This window comes from Dinoponera quadriceps, unplaced genomic scaffold (assembly GCF_001313825.1).
Source record: "Dinoponera quadriceps isolate SergipeBrazil2010 unplaced genomic scaffold, ASM131382v1 scaffold1325, whole genome shotgun sequence".
Classification (NCBI taxonomy): Eukaryota; Metazoa; Arthropoda; class Insecta; order Hymenoptera; family Formicidae; genus Dinoponera; species Dinoponera quadriceps.
The window spans coordinates 295597-313791 of NW_014555404.1; the positions used below are offsets into that span (position 1 = coordinate 295597).

The 18195-nt window shown below is 44.2% G+C and overlaps 4 protein-coding genes across 10 annotated transcripts; 2 read left to right on the forward strand and 2 right to left on the reverse strand.

The window, feature by feature from the left end:
- The first annotated feature begins 159 nt into the window (after positions 1-159).
- On the forward strand, positions 160-7038 carry LOC106744051. Of its 6 annotated transcripts, none has more exons than XM_014618444.1 (9): positions 160-1349; positions 1439-1572; positions 1677-1700; positions 2044-4562; positions 4698-5223; positions 5296-5505; positions 5829-5955; positions 6180-6251; positions 6368-7038. In XM_014618444.1, exons 1-9 carry the CDS (start codon positions 1259-1261, stop codon positions 6886-6888), a joined length of 4224 nt encoding a protein of 1407 aa, XP_014473930.1. In that variant the 5' UTR covers positions 160-1258; the 3' UTR covers positions 6889-7038. The 6 variants fall into 6 exon arrangements, 5 of the variants coding, with proteins under 5 accessions (XP_014473930.1, XP_014473934.1, XP_014473931.1 ...); XM_014618448.1 differs by lacking the exons at positions 6180-6251; positions 6368-7038 and adding exons at positions 5604-5612; positions 5690-5701 and having other exon boundaries at positions 5829-5842; XR_001374419.1 differs by lacking the exons at positions 6180-6251; positions 6368-7038 and adding an exon at positions 5604-5701 and having other exon boundaries at positions 5829-5906.
- Positions 7039-7883: 845 nt separating this feature from the next.
- LOC106744054 (WD repeat-containing protein 13-like) lies at positions 7884-12353 on the reverse strand. 2 transcript variants are annotated; one of them, XM_014618453.1, is made up of 4 exons: positions 11717-12353; positions 10975-11642; positions 10619-10911; positions 7884-10563 (listed from the first exon to the last, which is right to left on the reverse strand). In XM_014618453.1, the coding sequence occupies exons 1-4, from the start codon at positions 11835-11837 to the stop codon at positions 10317-10319; spliced, it is 1329 nt and encodes a 442-aa protein (XP_014473939.1). In that variant the 5' UTR covers positions 11838-12353; the 3' UTR covers positions 7884-10316. The 2 variants fall into 2 exon arrangements, with proteins under 2 accessions (XP_014473939.1, XP_014473940.1); XM_014618454.1 differs by having other exon boundaries at positions 10975-11656; positions 11717-11802.
- Positions 12354-12395: 42 nt separating this feature from the next.
- On the forward strand, positions 12396-14791 carry LOC106744055 (vacuolar protein sorting-associated protein 4A). Its single transcript, XM_014618455.1, has 6 exons — positions 12396-12900; positions 12976-13087; positions 13162-13538; positions 13623-13890; positions 13966-14408; positions 14548-14791. The coding sequence occupies exons 1-6, from the start codon at positions 12880-12882 to the stop codon at positions 14647-14649; spliced, it is 1323 nt and encodes a 440-aa protein (XP_014473941.1). The 5' UTR covers positions 12396-12879; the 3' UTR covers positions 14650-14791.
- Positions 14792-15167: 376 nt separating this feature from the next.
- LOC106744053 (pyruvate dehydrogenase [acetyl-transferring]-phosphatase 1, mitochondrial) lies at positions 15168-17553 on the reverse strand. Its single transcript, XM_014618452.1, has 4 exons — positions 17153-17553; positions 16947-17088; positions 16255-16731; positions 15168-16183 (listed from the first exon to the last, which is right to left on the reverse strand). Exons 1-4 carry the CDS (start codon positions 17360-17362, stop codon positions 15501-15503), a joined length of 1512 nt encoding a protein of 503 aa, XP_014473938.1. The 5' UTR covers positions 17363-17553; the 3' UTR covers positions 15168-15500.
- Between the last annotated feature and the right edge of the window lie 642 nt (positions 17554-18195).

The window sequence follows — 18195 nt, forward strand, 5'->3', positions numbered from 1 at the left end:
GCGTGTAAAGTCCAACGAATAATATTAAGCCTTGCTTTATCAGTACAATACTTTATCACGACTTTTCCCACGGAAGAACCTCGCGCGCATGCGCCGAATTCGGTGGTGGGAAATCGTGTAACAAATTCACACATGCGCAGTAACGCAAGAATGACCAGTAGCGTATTTATATTCCAATGATATTGTTGTTACCTTGATGATAAAAATGAAGAGGGTATAGGTAATTGAAAAAAACTGCCTCAGAAATTTGTAAATAAAAAGTTCATTATCGCGTCTGCAGGCGACTTATTGCATGATTACCAATATGAGCGGTAAGAAAAAAATATGCAAAGTTACGCGAGCCTGAAAGAAAGCGTTTGCCGCTGCATTTAAACACGAGTTTGCGTTGTCATGTGATCTGAAATGTCACTCCTCATAATTGGTCTGTTCTTTTCAGCTGCACTGCTGAACCGGTGCAACAAGTTCGAGCGAGACATGTTCTTTTTAGCTAAACTGCTGAACTGTTACAATAAGTTGAAGTGAGAAAACTTATCTCGCTTCAACTAATTGCACCAGTTCAGCGACGCAGCTAAAAAGAACAGGCCAATGGTCCGAGCTACAAACTCTATTATGAACGTATTGTAGATTACGCGCTTAAAGGGCCGTTAAATATGCGGTAAGATGCGAGGTAATTGACGGTCGATTTATTTGTGGAATATACGAGTCCCTGTGTTACGGCCAGTTGTAGACGGTCCTTGATTCTCAGCCGAGAAGAAAACTAGTGCGAGCTGGCGCAGCCAGTATACGACGCACCGGCCGTGCACTGCTATGCACGAGATAGCCGACCAATAGCAGCTGCCTGTCTTCTGGGTTATGATATGGCGCTTGTCCAAGTGTCACAGATTTCGCGACGAACCTTCTTCCGCAACCTGCGAAGCTATATTCCACTCGAGAGATCGTATCGAACGTGGTTGGAAGTAGAGGGCGAGAAAGGGAAGGAATAGGACAGGGGCGAACGGAGGGGACGGGAATCGGCGAGAATAGAAGTGGGTTTGGCAAGTGTGACCGATCCGCCAACATCCTCTATTCCGTTCTATTCGGACGGTCGCGTATACGATAACGTATCATGCCCGGTAGACCGCGTCGCCATCACCAGCTCTCGCAATCGTCACGAGAGGAGGATTATGAGCGCGTCGTGACCCGAACCGACTCCTAACTGTCGCGTATCACCGTGTCGAGAATGACTTAGGCCAGCACGCGGAAACAGTCCCGGTACGCGATGCAAAGTTCACGCTGGTCATGCTTGCTATTCTGGGTGGGTCTACTACCGATCATCGCAGCCTACCCTGTACCTTCGTCGTTTGTCACAGGTATGTGTTTGTTGAGTCATTTGACAGGTACAGTCTTGAGAATAATACATTATTCGGACAAGTGTGCTAAGTATTAGTGTCGTCATCAGATACTCACACTTCCTGGCAATGGGAACACTACTGGATGCGCTATGCGATTGCTCTCTCGAGTGTCACGGCAACAGCTTTAACTTTGGCCGGATGCCTCTGTTGTCAGAGACACAGAAGACCGAAAGGATTTCAGGTGAGTCAGGGGACGATCCTCACATGTACCTAAGTGATGTAGAAAAAGTGACGTCTCGTTGCTTCGTATCTCTAACACCAGTTTCTGCATTCTTTTTATTATAGGACAAAGCAGAAAAATGCAATCAGGTAACATTGATACGTCGCAGGTTTTTTTCTATATCAAGCAACAATGTCGGTTGAAGTTAATTTTGCTTTCGGAAGTGGTAGATACTCTGCCGATATGAACAATTTAAATATTAAAAAAGTATAAGAATTGCTTACATCCAATTAGTTTTTATATCTATGCAATTTGAAATGGTTAGCTGTCCCGCTGGGCTTTAAAGAGATCATACTGTAGTTACACACAGATACATGCCGAGCTTTCCGACCTCTTAGATGTAAACAGCATGCGCAGTGTATGCGATCAATGATATCTCTCAATCATAGTATCGACAATGTACAAACATCAGTCGATCGTTCTTGATTACAGGAGTTCAAGGATGGAAGCAGCACGGGGCAAGATAGCGCCTTCGAGCGTTCGGTCGAAGGACTGGAGTTGGATGCCTCGAGGACACTGGCCGCGTCCGAGAGGGTTCAGTTTGAGCCCCTACCCGTCGACAGTATCGTATCCGGCACGAAAGCGAAGGCGACACCTCTGTCGCCACCGCGCAACGAGGAGCAGGATACGGATCGTTCTATCCTGCAGGAGCCGTGCAGCGAGTGGTTCGAATCCAACGAGCTGAACGTTCCGCGAGAGAAGCTCAAGTATCTGCGGGAAATCGGGCACGGATGGTTCGGCAAGGTGGTCGAGGGCCGGGCGGACTTGGAACAGTCGAAGTCGGGCGGTGTGGTCGTGAGAATACTCACGGAGGAGGCTACCACCCGGGAGAAAGCCTGGTTCCTCGGCGAGGCCACGCCGTACTTGAAGCTGCGCCATCAGAACGTCCTGGCCTTGCTCGGCTTCTGCCTGGAGACCGATCCGTACCTCCTGCTGTTCGAGTCGTGTCCGGCCGGCGATCTGAAGGGCTTCCTCCTGTCGAATCGCGACGCGAAGTCGCGGGAGGCGCTCAACAAGGAGAACGTGCCGGTGCGCATCGCGATCGAGATCGCGGCCGGCTTGAAGCACATGCACAACCACGGTTTCGCGCACACGGACCTCTCGGCGAGGAACTGCCTGGTCGCCCCGGACCTGTCGGCCAAGCTGGGGGACTACGGCACCGGCGTCGAGAAGTATCCCGACGACTATTACATCGTGGGAGACCGGGCCCTGCCCATTCGGTGGTCCGCGCCCGAAAGTCTCAACTGCACCGACACCACCATCGAGACGCGGGAGATCACGCCGCAGGCGAACATGTGGAGTTACGCGGTGCTCCTCTGGGAGATCGTCAGCTGGGGCGAGAGGCCCTACGACGACATGAACGACGAGCAGGTGATACAGATGATTCTCTCAATGAAGAAGGAATTCCCGCCGAACGGCGTGCTGCGTCTCACGAGCAGCTCGAGCATGCACCAGGCGACTCGCTCGTGCCTGAGCGTCAAGGCGAACGACAGACCGTCGCTGGACGAGGTCAGGCGGATCCTCCTCAACGAGCACGCGGACTTCGAGCAACGCTGGGAGAGTCTGCGCGTGCGCAGCGCCAGCCTGCAGGACCTGCGCGGCAGCATCGACTCCGATTACTGGACCCACATCGTGGACGACGGGACGGACACGCTACCGTTTCGCCTCGGGCCCGACGAGCAAGTGAGGAACATACCGGTGATGAAGAACGCGCTCTTCCCGGAATCCGGCTCGGAGACCGAGGAGGAGAGCTGGAAGGGCCGGATCGAGCAGGGCGTTTACACGGAGAAGGTGAAGCAGAAGTCCAAGTCGGTGACGGATCTCATGGTGCTCGTGCACATCGATCCGGACTCCGACGCGGAATGGTCACTGGGCGCGCCGGAGAAGAAGAAGTTGCCCGGTAGCGACGGCGAGCTCAGGCACACCGCGCACGTGCTGGACGAGTTCGACGAGGCGTTGAAGAAGCTGCGGGATCCCCTGCCGCCGGCCACCGTCAAGTCGCTCGAGAACCCGAAGCTCCTCACGCTGACCGTGGCCGACCGCACGCCGATCTTACGGCTGTCCCTGGACACCCCGGATAACGACGCGCGTGCCGAGAAGCACGTGCTGAGACTTCTCCAGTCGAAGGCCGATCCCCCCCTCTTGCGTTACGTGCCTGATCGAGGAGACGAGGAGGTTTTGCTTTGGAATCACGCGCTCGACTCCGCCTTGGAGAGGAAGATACCGGGCTTCTCCGAGGCGGAATTCAACGAATATGTTGCACCGCCGGAGCTCACGCCGGACGTCTCGCACTTTTCGGCCGACGGACGCAAGGCCGACGACGAGGAGGAGAGGAAACAGCTGTCCACACCGGACGACGAGCAGAGCTCGGACTCGGGTTTCCGCGACAAGGAGTCCTGCGAGGAGGAGGAGGCGTCCGGCTATCTCCTGCCGGGTAACACCGCCGCCGCCGAGGAGGAGCCGTTTCAGATTCTGTTCGAGCTGGACACCATCCTGGACGCGGAGTATTACGCCGCTCCCGAAAGTATGACGATTTCTACGCCGGCGAACGATCGGACGAAAGAGGAGGAGGAGGAGGAGGAGGAGGAAAACACGACTCCCGAGAAGGATTTCAAGATCCGAGATTACGCCCAGAGATCCTACGATTCAGAGACGAAGGTATATACGGAACAGTCTTCGCAGGGAGATTATGAGAAGGACGAGGACGAGGACAGCTCGACGATGAGCTTGCGCAGCGACAACTCTTACGTGTCGTTCGGCATAGAGGAGGAATTCGTAACAGCGATTCGCAACGAACTCAGGGAGAAGTTGCCTCAGGCTCAAATGCAGATCGTCGAGTCCTTGGAGAGCCATGACGATCCCGCCAGCGACGCGTACGGTAAACGGTGGGATGACGAGGACGGCGAGGATGCGTCTGATCAGATCAGCAGCGGTGTGGATATCTCAATCAGGTAGGATTTCGCCAAATCAATTTGACGGAATTATAGAAATCAATGTCTGGGAAAATCAATAATAATATTTTCATTCGGTGCAAGATTCGCTAAAAATTCATCTTTAATAACTGAATCTGTTACCTTTCCGTCCAGGTACAATGTCTACGGAACACCGCTCAGTCCCATCCAAGAAGAGCGAGAGAGCAATGTCACTTCCGAGTCTTTGATGTCCAATTCCAGGGAGGCGTCCGTCGCTTCGAGAGAATCGGAAGACGTGCTCCTGGTCGACACTCGCACGAACGAAATGATACTGTTGGAGGGACTGGGAGAGCGGCTGCAGGACGAGGACACGACGAACGGCGATCTGTCCGAGGAAGAGAATTTAGATTACACTTGTTCGATGGCGCGCCCGTTGGAGGACAAATCGCGCATCGTCAGGGCGAGCGGAGGCGCGCCGCTGCCGAGCCCCGAGGAAGAATCCAAGTGGCAACAATTATCCTCATCCTTTCCGCTACCTTTACCGCTGCAGGATGACTTGATGTCGACAAGTTTCGTCACGGAACACGAATGCTGCAGCCAGGATGAAGACGAGGAGGAGGAGAATGAGGAGGAGGAGGAGGAGGACGAAGAGGAGGAGAACGAGGACAACAGTTCCAGTTCCGGTGAATTCGTATGGAAGGTAATCCTTCCCCCTCGTCTGAATGTCGTCACATTTCTCTGTGTAAATCTCAGTTCAAATTATACCCCACAGAGATACAACGAGCCGCATATCGAACAAATACGAATTAGAAGTGCCGCTAACAACGACGAAGCGAGCACAGCGACGAGTGTTGAGTTGGAAGAGGATCTGAACGTCGAAGACGAAGAGGAGGAAGAGGAATTCACGCCTTCGGCCTGGAATGCCGCTCTGGCGCCCCATCGATCGGCACTAAGGTCGCCGGATAAAACATTAAAATCTGGGGTGAGCGCTGAATAAATCAAGTAAAGTGATTTTCGCACATACTTGCACGATTATTAATAATGATTGTCTTCTTCTCCTCTTTCTTAATATGCCGCTAGGATGAGTTGGTAGGTGTGTCGATTACTTAGGTACACAAGCAATGCATGTAATTTTAACATTCCTCGCGTGACTCTTTCTCTTGCAGATTTAATTTGAGGTATTTAGCGCACGTTTACCAAAAAAAAAAGAAAATCAACATTACATGCTAGACATATGCTAAATGTAGACCGTAGCTTAAGCGAACTTTCCCCTACAATCGGACCGATGATGTGCGATCTGTCCAGGATCAGAAGAAGAGCGTATGGTTCAAGAAGCAACGCTATCACTGCGTGTACGAGTATCCGAAGGAAACATTATCTGCGGACAGTCGAACGGATACCGCTGTCAACTCGGAAGCAACTTCGTATTCCGGTATGATTTCTCTGCATCCTGGAGACAAATTTTTTATTTTCACATTTTATCACACTGACTCCTCGATGTCGCAATAATAATAAATATTCAAAATATGTTAGTGCGTTTACAAATTTTTTTGATTTTCAAAGCTCGGTGAGACGCAACTTACGCGGTTGGCAATGCATTCAATTCGTTTTCTACATAATTATTCGATTATATTTTGAGTATTATCTGTGCCATAGATTGGGAAGAAATGATAGATGAGCCACGATTAGATCTGTATCCCTTGGATTACGACGAGGTCAATCATACCGGTGAGAATCAATTCAACGAGATGAGATATACTTTAACAAAACACTTCTGCAACGTGATATTATACATATTTGCTCGATATTACGCAATGATGAACATTTGTTTGTTTTCGTTTCAGGAAACGAAGAGTTCTTTGTGACCAGCTCGAATCGGCCCTTCCAGTTCCAAACCGGCGAGAGCAAGTACGTCAGCCAGTTCTTTCCCGGTGCAAATATGACTTCGTTCCCCGACGACCGGGAGGAAACTGACGGTTGTCGACAGCAGGAGTCTTCGAATCATGTTGATTTCACGAACGAATACGAACAACAGCAGCAGCATCAACTAGGAGAGTTACGACATACGCGAGATCGGTTGAAGCTGAATCTAATATCATCGAACGGTACACCGTCCGCCTCGTTCGTGAAGCAACCGCGTGCGAGTGACGAGCAAGTAAACGTAGTTAAGGAGAACTACGATTTGACGGAACTTATCGAGAATGTTGCCGCACAGGACCAACATACTGTATCGAATGATAACGTGTTGCCAAAGGTGCCTCACGAAGATGTGCAACTCGGACCATCTTCTACAAGAATTTTTCAGTGTGATAGCGAGGAGACCTTCGAACCCGCTGACAAGTACAGTGTTTTAGCTCCTGATTAAAATGACAATATAGTGCAATGTATGTGTGTATGTAAAACAGTGAGTGAATGAGCGAGCGAGAAAACGAGATAGTTCAGCCCAAGTCCGTCCGTAAGAATCTCATCATGAAAATATGCAATGATTTTTTTTTCTTGGATAGTATATCACTGATACGGTCTGACAATTGATCTGATAATACCATTATGACGAATCTCGAACAAATGTACATAGTAACGATGTAGCGGGTTATATTGCTCGCGGCTGCAAGTTGATCGGTTATCTAATCAGTTTCGTCTTTTGTTAGCATAGTTGTTGAAATTGTTCCATAGTAAATACGAAAAAAATGTGTCAATATAGGAAACCGCGATTTTATATTAATAAAACTAATTGTTTATATATATATGGTGTGTGTGTGTGGGTGTCGTGTATGTATGTGCACGCTTGCGCACACATACATACATGTACACATATGTGTATACGGTGTGCATAAAAAAGATTGGAACTCTGGAATACTTTGAAAAATATGTTTTATTAAACAAATATTTCAGATAAAAGTTGTAGGGTTTGAAAAGAAAGTCAAGGCAAGATCACCTCGAATTTTACTTAAAAAAAAAATATATATATATATATATATATGAAGTTGATCTTGAAATAACGTGGAATTATTGATAATACAACGAAGTTAAAGTCATCAAAATATGCCCCAAATCCTACTAACTTTTATCTGAAATATTTTTTATAAAACTTATATTTCTTATATTTTTTTAGTTATTTCGAGATTTCGACCTTTTTTTATACATCCTCTATATAGAGTGGAGCATTTAAATTAAAAGATCTTAATATAACCCTAATAAAGCAAAATGGAAGAAAAAAATGTTTCAGACAAAAGTTATATGGTTTGGGGAGGGACATATTTTGATGACTTTAACTTCGTTGTATTATCAATAATTCAAGATCATTTTAAAGTCAACTTCGTTTTTTTTTTTTTTTTTTTTAAAATTTTTTGGTTTTTTTTTTTNTTTGTAGAAATCGATTTCTTTTGTTATATTAAGGTGTGTCAATTTAAATGCCCCATTCTTTATATGTACATATATAATTATATATACAATTTAATAAAGCTTGACTATTCGCATGACGATTTTAGTAGTCACGATAAAAACGAATAGGGAATGATCAAAGAACTGTATAAGCTGTGGATAAGAGTATTAATTCTAGACAATCGATTTGTAGAAGCTGCATCGAAACTATTACGTTATGAAAAATTCGTAGCTCATATATATATGTAAATAATGTATACATATGCATATTTATTTCGGCTTCCGAATTATCGCCGTGTTCTTCATGAATTTGAATGGAAAAATCAATCCGTGAAGCACGCGGCGATCATTCGGAAGCCAAAATAAGTTATTTATCCACACCGCGGAAGCCTAAAGGATCACATGTACATACATAAATTATATATACAGGGTGTTGGTACGCCTTGCATCGGACATCCTATATATACAGGATGGATCAAAAGTCTGGATACAGAGTGAATAATGAACGATTAGTGTTTTTAAGAAAACTATATCCGTTAAAAAAAATAAAGTTAACCTCCTCCATCCAAACTGATAAGATCAGTAAATAGATCTTTTTAAACCCTATAACTTTTATTTAAAACATTTTTTTCAAAATTGCTTTGTTTACGAGATATTCGACTATATCCAGACTTTTGATCCACTCTGTATATGTATATATATATATATATAAAATACCATTCGTAGCGTAATCATTAAATGAGCAGTAGTGCCTGCATAGAAGAACGATTATTTTTGTGACTCCTGTATAAGAAGCGCGTTATGCTCTGAGCGTGAATGTTTTTCGCGTTATCCCTTCTTTATACGACGTTCATATTATCATGCGATTCTCAATATTCATTATACGCAAATCTGCTCTCTATTATCAAAGTATTGTATAGTATTGCAAAGTATGGGATATATGACTGCTTATACCCACTCTTGTGGCGAAAGAATATTTGCACGACTAATTTTCTACATGATGTATACATGAGTATCGAGTATAGATTTTTACTTTTACTAGATCTGTGATGAGAGATTACAATGCGTATTCGTATATATTCAGTCCGTTTTTATATCGGAGAAAGTATTTGTGAGAAAGAGAGGAGGGAACAAGAGAAGTCATCGTAATAAATATCGGATTTGTCTGCCAAGTCGGAGGTTTGCGTATTGCATATGTGAAGCGAGAAACTACGGTGATTTGTTTCACGTGGTCGTATATGTTACATGTAAACACTTGTCTTTTTCTCTATGGTGTATATAACACAATTATCGGATATTACTTTACTTTTAAGTTACCAATAAGTAACTCCGCGTGTGACTACGGTATATTCCTTCCTCCGATACCGTATTTGAGAAAAGTGTGCAATATAACAAATAACTATGTCGATAACTCTGATATATAGTACATACATGATAAAAGGAAAACAACATTTCTATAGATCTAAAGTATTCGCACGATACGCAAGATTGCCGTTTTTACGAGTATGAGAAGAAATTTTTACAAGAATATTTGTTTGCGACAATGTACTTTGTATTAATTATTTATATCGAATATATGAAGAAATTTGAACGAAAGCCGGGACGATGAAATCAGTATCGAAATGCAAATTGTTGCTCTTATTACTACTACTTTATCGTCATACGAAAACTGTGTGGTTGTGCCGCTATTATTTCACAAGATCGCGCGAAGAAATATTATACGAAGAAATCGCTGCTACATCACGAGTTCTATCATGGTTCTCACTATTACCACACCTATTACTACTGATACTGCTTTGTGCTCACTATGATATAAGACAAAATAGAGAACATTAATATATTGTTATATGTAAAAAAAAAAAAGCCGTTTATTCGCTCAAAATCGTGTTTATCCTTATTCTACAATACTGTAATGCTAATACTTTTAACGCGTTATATCAACTACTTCTTAACTTCTTAAATTCTTAACGATGTTTTATTCCGACAGGTGTCAAACCTGGTTAAATGTTAATTATTGACATGCACAAACGTTAAAAATCCACCTAAGATAAAAGGTATTACGTTTATTCGCAGTTAAAGAGCAAAACAACATCAGGTACTTGTTCAGGCATTAATACTTTCATCTTAATTGGACCGTATTGGCGAAAATTGAAAATAAAAAGTCATACTACTTGAAAATAAACACAAGTCCAGTAGTATCACGATTCTACTTCGATTCTTCGTTAAAGAGAATCGCCTGGGTCGAACAAGCTCGAATTTTACATGATCGATAACTTAAGAGATTACAGAAATATCGCAGCACTTTACCGACGATAGATACGACGAAGTTGGAAAAATCTCGGATATTTGTCTTACAACTTGTTGGCTCGTGAAAAAATGTGAAGAGAACGGGAGGGATTTTGACTCAATACCTCACAAGTGACGTTGATGATTGCGCCATATAATGATTAATCCATCGTGATCCGCAGACGCGAGTAAAGATTCGTCATAATTGAAAGACAACGCTAATGTGGACGTCGCGTGGCCGTGCAGTCGGTCAACTTTTGCGGATTTCCCCTCTCTCGCGGAATCCAACAGGTGAACGGCACCATCCTCCGAGCCAGTAGCTATTAAACACGCTCCCATTTGCGGACAGAAGGTGGACCGCAACGGATAATATCTACAAATGCACGTATGAGTGTAAAACGAAAGCGTGAGCAAGGTAGAACGATTACCTATGTTTGATGGGATACTTCCTCCAGAAGCACAGAGAACCGTGACTGTCGGCGACGCGATACAGCAACACCGCATTGCACGCGCTGCTCACCAACAACGCCGACCAAGGAGCGTCCTTCGATAACCAGGAGCGCCAGGAGAGGCTGGTTACCATACCACCGGTTTCTTGTACTCTCTGCAGCTTCGTTAGCCGTCCTATGCCAGGTTCCAGTCGGAAAGAAACTATGATACCTCGGTCGTTGCCGGCCCAGATCACCGAGCCACCGCTGCCCTCGCATGTCAGAGAGAGTATCTGCAACGTTGTGTGTCAACCGATCTCCTTCATTCGCATTGTCTCGCTTGCAAAACCACCGACCTTTCCACCGATCTTGCAGGATCCGCCGCGTGTGTATATGCCGGTGGATACATTCAGAACCTGAATCAGCCCCTGGGAGTTGCCGGCCACTATTAAATTGTTGTTGGCGGGGATAAAGCTGCAACAGAGAACCTCGGCTCGTTGCTGGTCGTTCACCACGCGCAAACAACTCGGCTCCACGCACACCCTCCAGAGTCTAATCGTGGTATCCAAAGAGGAGGAAACTATTAGATCGTTGCTGATACTCCAGTCGAACGCGGTCACACCGTTACAATGACCTTCCAACAAAGCGGTCACCCTGGGAGGTGTACCGACAACCTCGCATATAGACAAGGTACCGTCCAGCGATGCGCAACACAGCCTGGATCTGTCGTTGTTGGCAAACTTGAGCATGGTCACGGCTGCCTTGTGCTGCTCGAAGATATGATGGACGCCGGCGAATGCGAAATTCTCCGCGGTTGATTTCCGTTGTATCGTATGATGCTTCGTTCTCCTCTCCGACGATTCCTCGCTAATCGTGTGGCTGCCCGTGCTGTTCCGCTCCTGTTGCTCCCCGTAACGACGGCGCAACAATTCCGATCGTAATTTCAAATACAATGCGCCAATTTCCGGGTCCGCGGAGAGTTTCTCGCGGAGCAGCTGATTCCTGCGACGGATGTACAGCATTCCTGCGAATAAGATCCTAGAGACATCGAGACTGATCGTTGCGATTGTATGCTAATTCAATGAAGATAGAAGGTACCTAAACTGGATAGCTTGTTAGCTCGTGAAGTATTATATTTCGCATCCAGTGCGAATACCTGTTGATGCCACATAGTGGCCATTTTTTGCGATGTGCCGTTAACTTCGACGGTGCTGGTCATTGATATATATATATATATTGTCTCGCTTTCTCTCTGTATCTTATAAGTAATTAGTTTACTGTTATCACATACTAGACAATTAGCACAGTTTGCTTATGGTATAAAGTATGTTCCGCATAGATAATCGATACGGTACTACTCGAAATCTTACGAATGCATTTTGGCATTCGTATCTACGTTTGCTAAATCGGCACATACGTAATCTATTTTTGGCAGGAGAGCGGAAAAGCGGGAGCACAGTTTCTGCTTAGAGTTGCGTTCGGGAATGTTCTGAAACATCGCTCTTTGGTATGCTTTCGTGACTTCAGCCAATCACCAATATCGGAGCCTTTTTATAAACACCCTATATCAAGCAATTAATGAGAAAATGGATGAATAAAACAATTTCCAAGACAAACATTTTCCGGAGTATCCAAGGGATGCGTTCAGAAATCCTGTTCGATAGCATATATCAACTAATCGTGATAAATCTTTGCTATCTTGATTGGTCAATTAAATGCGCCAGTCTACCCGTCGAGTAGGATTTCTGAACGCACTCAAGGATGGGTCAAAATGGTGACGAATTTACGGATTTACGAAGCGTATCCTCGATCCCAGTCACAACATTGTTCCGACGTCCTCCACAGTAAACGAATATCGAAATAGATTATAATCGTGGCAACTTTACCTCGATATCGCAGTGCATTCGTGGTTTTGACAGGCAGCGTTTCGTCGCGTAACGTAAGTCGAGAGAATCTGATTATAGCGAGGAAACGTGTTCTCCGAAGGTTCGACGAAGATAGCGCCGTTCCGCGGAAACTGAGAAATTCGTCGGAATGATAATTTCGTCCGAGTCGACTCGGTGATGATCACGACCGCAGTACAGTAGTGTGATAACACCGTTTGGTCGCCTTGAAGGTTACTGCACTGACAGATCGTTGCTCGAAAAAAACATGGTCAATGCGGCGGCGTGATTGCGCGCTAAACACATTCTCATATTTCAACAATCGATTGTTTTATCTGACTTCTTATCGTGAGGGAATTATCCTGAAGAGAAGCTGGCATGACTTCGGCAGCATTGCAGGTGAGAGCACAGGAAATGATTATCATTGGTCCGTATTTGGAAAATTTCAAGAAATCCACTCGATGACTTTTGCAGAAAGCCATAGATCTTGTGACAAAGGCCACGGAGGAGGATCGAAATAAAAACTATGAGGAAGCCCTTAGGTTGTACGAACATGCCGTCGAATATTTCCTACATTCGATCAAATGTACGTGATATTTAATAATGTCAAATATGTTGATACATAATGAAAATAATAATATTATATCGTTATAACTTCAGACGATACACACGGAGATAGGGCGAAGGAAAGTATAAGAGCAAAATGTATGCAGTATTTGGAAAGGGCGGAGAAATTGAAAGCTTATTTGAAAAAGAGCAAGAAGAAACCAGTGAAGGCGGGGGAGGAAAACTCCAAGAGTGAAGATAAGAAGAGCGACAGCGGTGACAGCGACACCGACAGTGATCCTGAAAAGAAGAAATTGCAAAGTAAACTAGAAGGCGCGATAATCATTGAAAAGCCAGACGTCAAGTGGAGCGACGTGGCTGGTCTAGACGGAGCCAAAGAAGCTTTGAAGGAAGCTGTCATTCTACCGATTCGTTTCCCTCATCTTTTTACTGGTAAACGCATACCTTGGAAGGGTATTCTGTTATTTGGTGTAAGTAATTTAAGATTCAACAAAATTCTGTAATAAACCAGCTTATCTCTCTGTGGAGGTAAAATGCTCATGTTTTCCATTCAGCCACCTGGTACCGGCAAATCATACTTGGCGAAGGCAGTCGCGACTGAGGCCAACAATTCCACCTTCTTCTCCGTATCGTCGTCAGATTTAGTGAGCAAGTGGTTAGGAGAATCGGAGAAACTTGTAAAGAACCTTTTCGAATTAGCGCGGCAACACAAACCTAGCATCATATTTATCGACGAGATAGACTCCCTCTGCTCGTCACGTTCCGACAATGAGTCAGAGTCCGCAAGAAGGATAAAGACGGAATTCCTGGTTCAGATGCAAGGTACAAGGGATCCGCAGTATTTATTACGCCGTAATCTCTTATCCTTCGTAACTGACACTTGAACGCGATGAACAGGTGTGGGGTCTGACAATGACGGCATACTTGTACTGGGAGCCACCAACATACCTTGGGTGCTGGATTCCGCGATCAGAAGAAGATTCGAGAAAAGAATTTACATTCCATTGCCCGAGGAACAAGCACGCGCCGTCATGTTTAAGATCCACCTGGGCAACACGTCGCATTGTTTGACGGACGAGGACTTCAAGAAGCTAGCGGCATCCACCGAAGGTTACTCGGGAGCTGATATAAGTATCATTGTACGGGACGCCCTGATGCAGCCGGTCCGGCAAGTGCAAACGGCCACGCATTTTAAGCGCGTTAAGGGCCCATCACCGAAGGATCCTTCCGTTATTGTCAACGACTTACTTACTCCGTGCTCCCCTGGCGATCCGGCTGCTATAGAAATGAATTGGATGGAGGTGGATGGTGATAAATTATTCGAGCCGCCAGTTACCATGGTAAGATCTTATCCGTCCTACCACGAATATTATTTCCTGATCTTTCGGAAAAAATGCCAACTGTACAGAGTGATTCGTTGCTCACACCCTGTATATATCACAATTATCACATGTTTTTTTTTTTACATATGCCTTTTAGAAAGATATGTTGAAATCGTTAGGAACAACCCGTCCCACAGTGAACGAAGAAGATATGAAAAAATTAGATAAATTTAAGGAGGATTTTGGTCAAGAGGGCTGAGAGAGAGATCCTTCCCGATCTTCGTAATTATATTAACGGATTTCTAACTCAACAAATATCTTTAGTTGTACACGCTTGCCTTATTCCTCTTATGAATAACACCCGACAGTGTCTGTATAAATATATCCGGAAACGAGTTTAATTTTTCTCATCTCCTTGTTTACTTCTCGTTTTAAGTGCGACGCGCAGAAGAACGAATATTGTGAGAGCCTGTTGCTTATTTAACAAACACCATCCAGTGGGAATGACATATAAATTACGAAATAAACTATATTTTGAGATAATGAAAGAACTTACTTAGATTTATCAGTCGGACAGAAGGTAAATTATTTTTTATCATTGAAAGTAGGAGAAACGTTTGTGATACGTTTACTGTTATCACGCAAGGTGTATGGCGATCTATGTATTTAGTGCATTACACGCATAATCACGATATGTACCTAACAAATTAATTATAAATCGTATAGATTTTATAGTTACTTCCTAATCATCTACATAGTTTTAATATTGTGCTACTGTATATTTTGAGTCGATTAATGCGACAGCGTTTGTACGCGAGGAAAAAAATCGGCATCGAATTGTGCGGCTAGCGAATTTAAGAAATTGAAAAATCTGTAAGAACAGAGAAACATTTATTATGTGACATAATACACAAATATATATATATATAAAAGTAAATATATATATATATATATATATATATATATTTACCAATATTAAGGATGCTGTTTCCATGTAAATTGTTTTTATTGTTAACTAAATAAATAACAAGCTGTATACGGATATATAAATCGATGAATTTACAGTAATATTAAAAAAATAGCGAGAAACTGGGGGGGAAAGTCGTTATCTCAGGGTGGGCAGTGCCTCAGAAACTCCGAATCCATGTAGACGATCGTCACGGTGATGTCGTCACGAAATATCCGCACCACTTCGCTCGGCAGAGTCAACAATTGCGACAATTTCGCATGATCTATACCGTATTCCGTGCCGCCCAAGGCATTCCTCAGTAAGTGCGTTGCCGCGTTGCTGTCGTGAGGCTTCTTCTTAAGACCTTCCTTGCGTTGGAGCAACATCTCGTTTATGTCCGACAGCTTCATATTTTTGCGAGGTAATCTCAAGGGACTGAGCGTGACTTTACCGCTCATGTGTTCCCCGACCAAGCGCACAGCTTGCAACGGTGAGATCAGGTCCCATAATCCGTCGCTGGCTAATATAAGAAATTGATCTCTAGGCGTCAGTCTATGATACTTGACTTCCGGGCTCGCCGTCAAGTATGGTGGCGTGTGGTAATTCGGAGGAATGGCGGTCTCTCCGAGGAACGGCACCACAGCTTGCTTCATAACATTCTTGCTCCACTTGTAACGGAAGTCGCCCAGTGAACGAAGCGGCGCTAACTGACCGAGCAGTCTCTCCATCTTGATCACGGTCGATCGCTCGCTCAACGGATGTTCCGACAAAATTCTCTCTACCTCCGCACGATTATCAACATTATGCTCCGTAGTCATCATCTTGGCTGACCATCCGTCGTTCTCTATCGATGTGCGAAGAACTTATTAATCAATAGTTAACAAGTTCTGAAGTCATATTAGACGGGAAAATTACCCGAGAGTACTCCCAAGACGGCTTGACAATCCCCAACACCGGCGACATGCAGATGAGGACCGTCTATGTGCGCCACAGCAGCTACTGCGCCGGACATCGCAACTGCAAGAGTTCTCGCGGCATCTTTCTTGTTCAGTTGCGACAGAGCCTCGTTCGACAGGTCGTTGTCCAGTCTGAGAAACGCATTTTCCAACGCCTTCTCCACTCGAAATTCTCCCCCGCTGTCTGATTGTATCAAGTCCTTTGCGAAACTTGAGAAACTAGCTTGGTAAAGATCCCTGATTTCAGCCACAAATTCCACCCTGTCGTTGAAGGTCCGAAGTAATTCTAACTTTTTCTCAGAACGGACAGAATCTAAATACTGTTGCAGCAATTTCGGCGGCAGTAAACATGCCGATATGTAATGAAACAATCTCTTTGACGCCACTTGTGCACAAGCACTACCGCCGTGACCGTCAAAAACTCCCAGTAACACACCTGTGGTAAATGAGAAATTAGAAAACTTCGTTTATCACTACCATGCAATTTCATAGAGACGTGAGACCTTGTTATCCAGAAGCTCGAGAATGTCAGTGCCTGGCCATTAAAATTACATATTTGAATTATCTATGCACGATCCGTTGTTAAATCGACCGATAACATGGATAATTCCAGCAAGAAAGAAATTTACTCTATTCGCTTCTGTGTTATACCTTTCGTCAGCAAACATTGAGCTTCGGATCGTGTGTCCTCTATAGGATTATTAGATGCCAGTTGATTTGAATCGTAATATTTTATGGAACCTAAACCATCAAATTCTTTGGTGTATTCGTTGGCTTGCAAGATGTTTGTGACCTGAAACACAGTCTGTGCACAACATACACACACTTGCTAAAAGAATGAAGCATAATTGAAATACCTCTTGCGGAGTGAGTCTTGGCGATGTCGCGTACGACCGTTGAACATTTTTCTTAACACAAGGACCCTTCTTTTTGATGTGAACATGCCGATAACTTTGAAAGATGTCGTGGCTAATTTTTCGTAATACCATCCTATTCACGAATATTATCGTACACCGTACACGTGCTAATATCTCTTTTCTCCTCTGCTTTTCCAACACATTTTTCATTCCTTATAAATAATAACAGTAATCACAGTATTAAAATCAGATAGACCATGTCAGGACTAGATATCTCTCATAATTTACGTAATAAATCTAATTGTTTTTTTAGGGGATTAATGTCCAAAATTTGCAATTCGTTAGATAATGGCTGCGTTCAACAGGGAAAGCAACTGTTACAAAGCTCGTGAATCTGATTGGCGTGTGTGCGTGCGTGTATGCACTTAACTCGGTTGAATGTGGAGGTGCCTTTTCATACTCAGGGATGCGTTCGGAAATATTACTCGGGTCTACGTTGAAGTAAGAGAGATACTGAGAGAGAGAGAGAGAGCGGCGAGCGATGGCTCTCGAACGCAGCCCAGCACATTGCCGCAGCAAAAATGTCACGTGATTAAACCTTTATAGAACATTTTCCGCTCCTATTGCTACTCATGAGAAGGAATAACGGCAGGGGTAAATTGGATTTTAACCTCAAAATATATTGTAGAGTTTTTGGTTTGCTCGGCTTAAGGATACATCTATTTTCAAAATAATGAAAAAAAAAACTGAACAAATTACAAATTGTTCTATGTAGCATATAGAACAATAACATAATATTAACATTTTCGTTTACCGTAAATCATAATTTTTTCAATTATAAGATCACTTCATAATAACCAATCGGAAGTGCGCCCAATTTTCGCCGGGCTGAAATCCGAGATAGCCCAGTCCGGGTGCCCTTTTTTCATTCGCGAATTTGTTTTGTGTGGCAGCCAGAATGGCGAAAATTAGTTCAATCTGGCAACCCTGTCTCAGGCCATATTATAAAAAAAAACAATAGAGAGGCCAAATTAATTTGATAA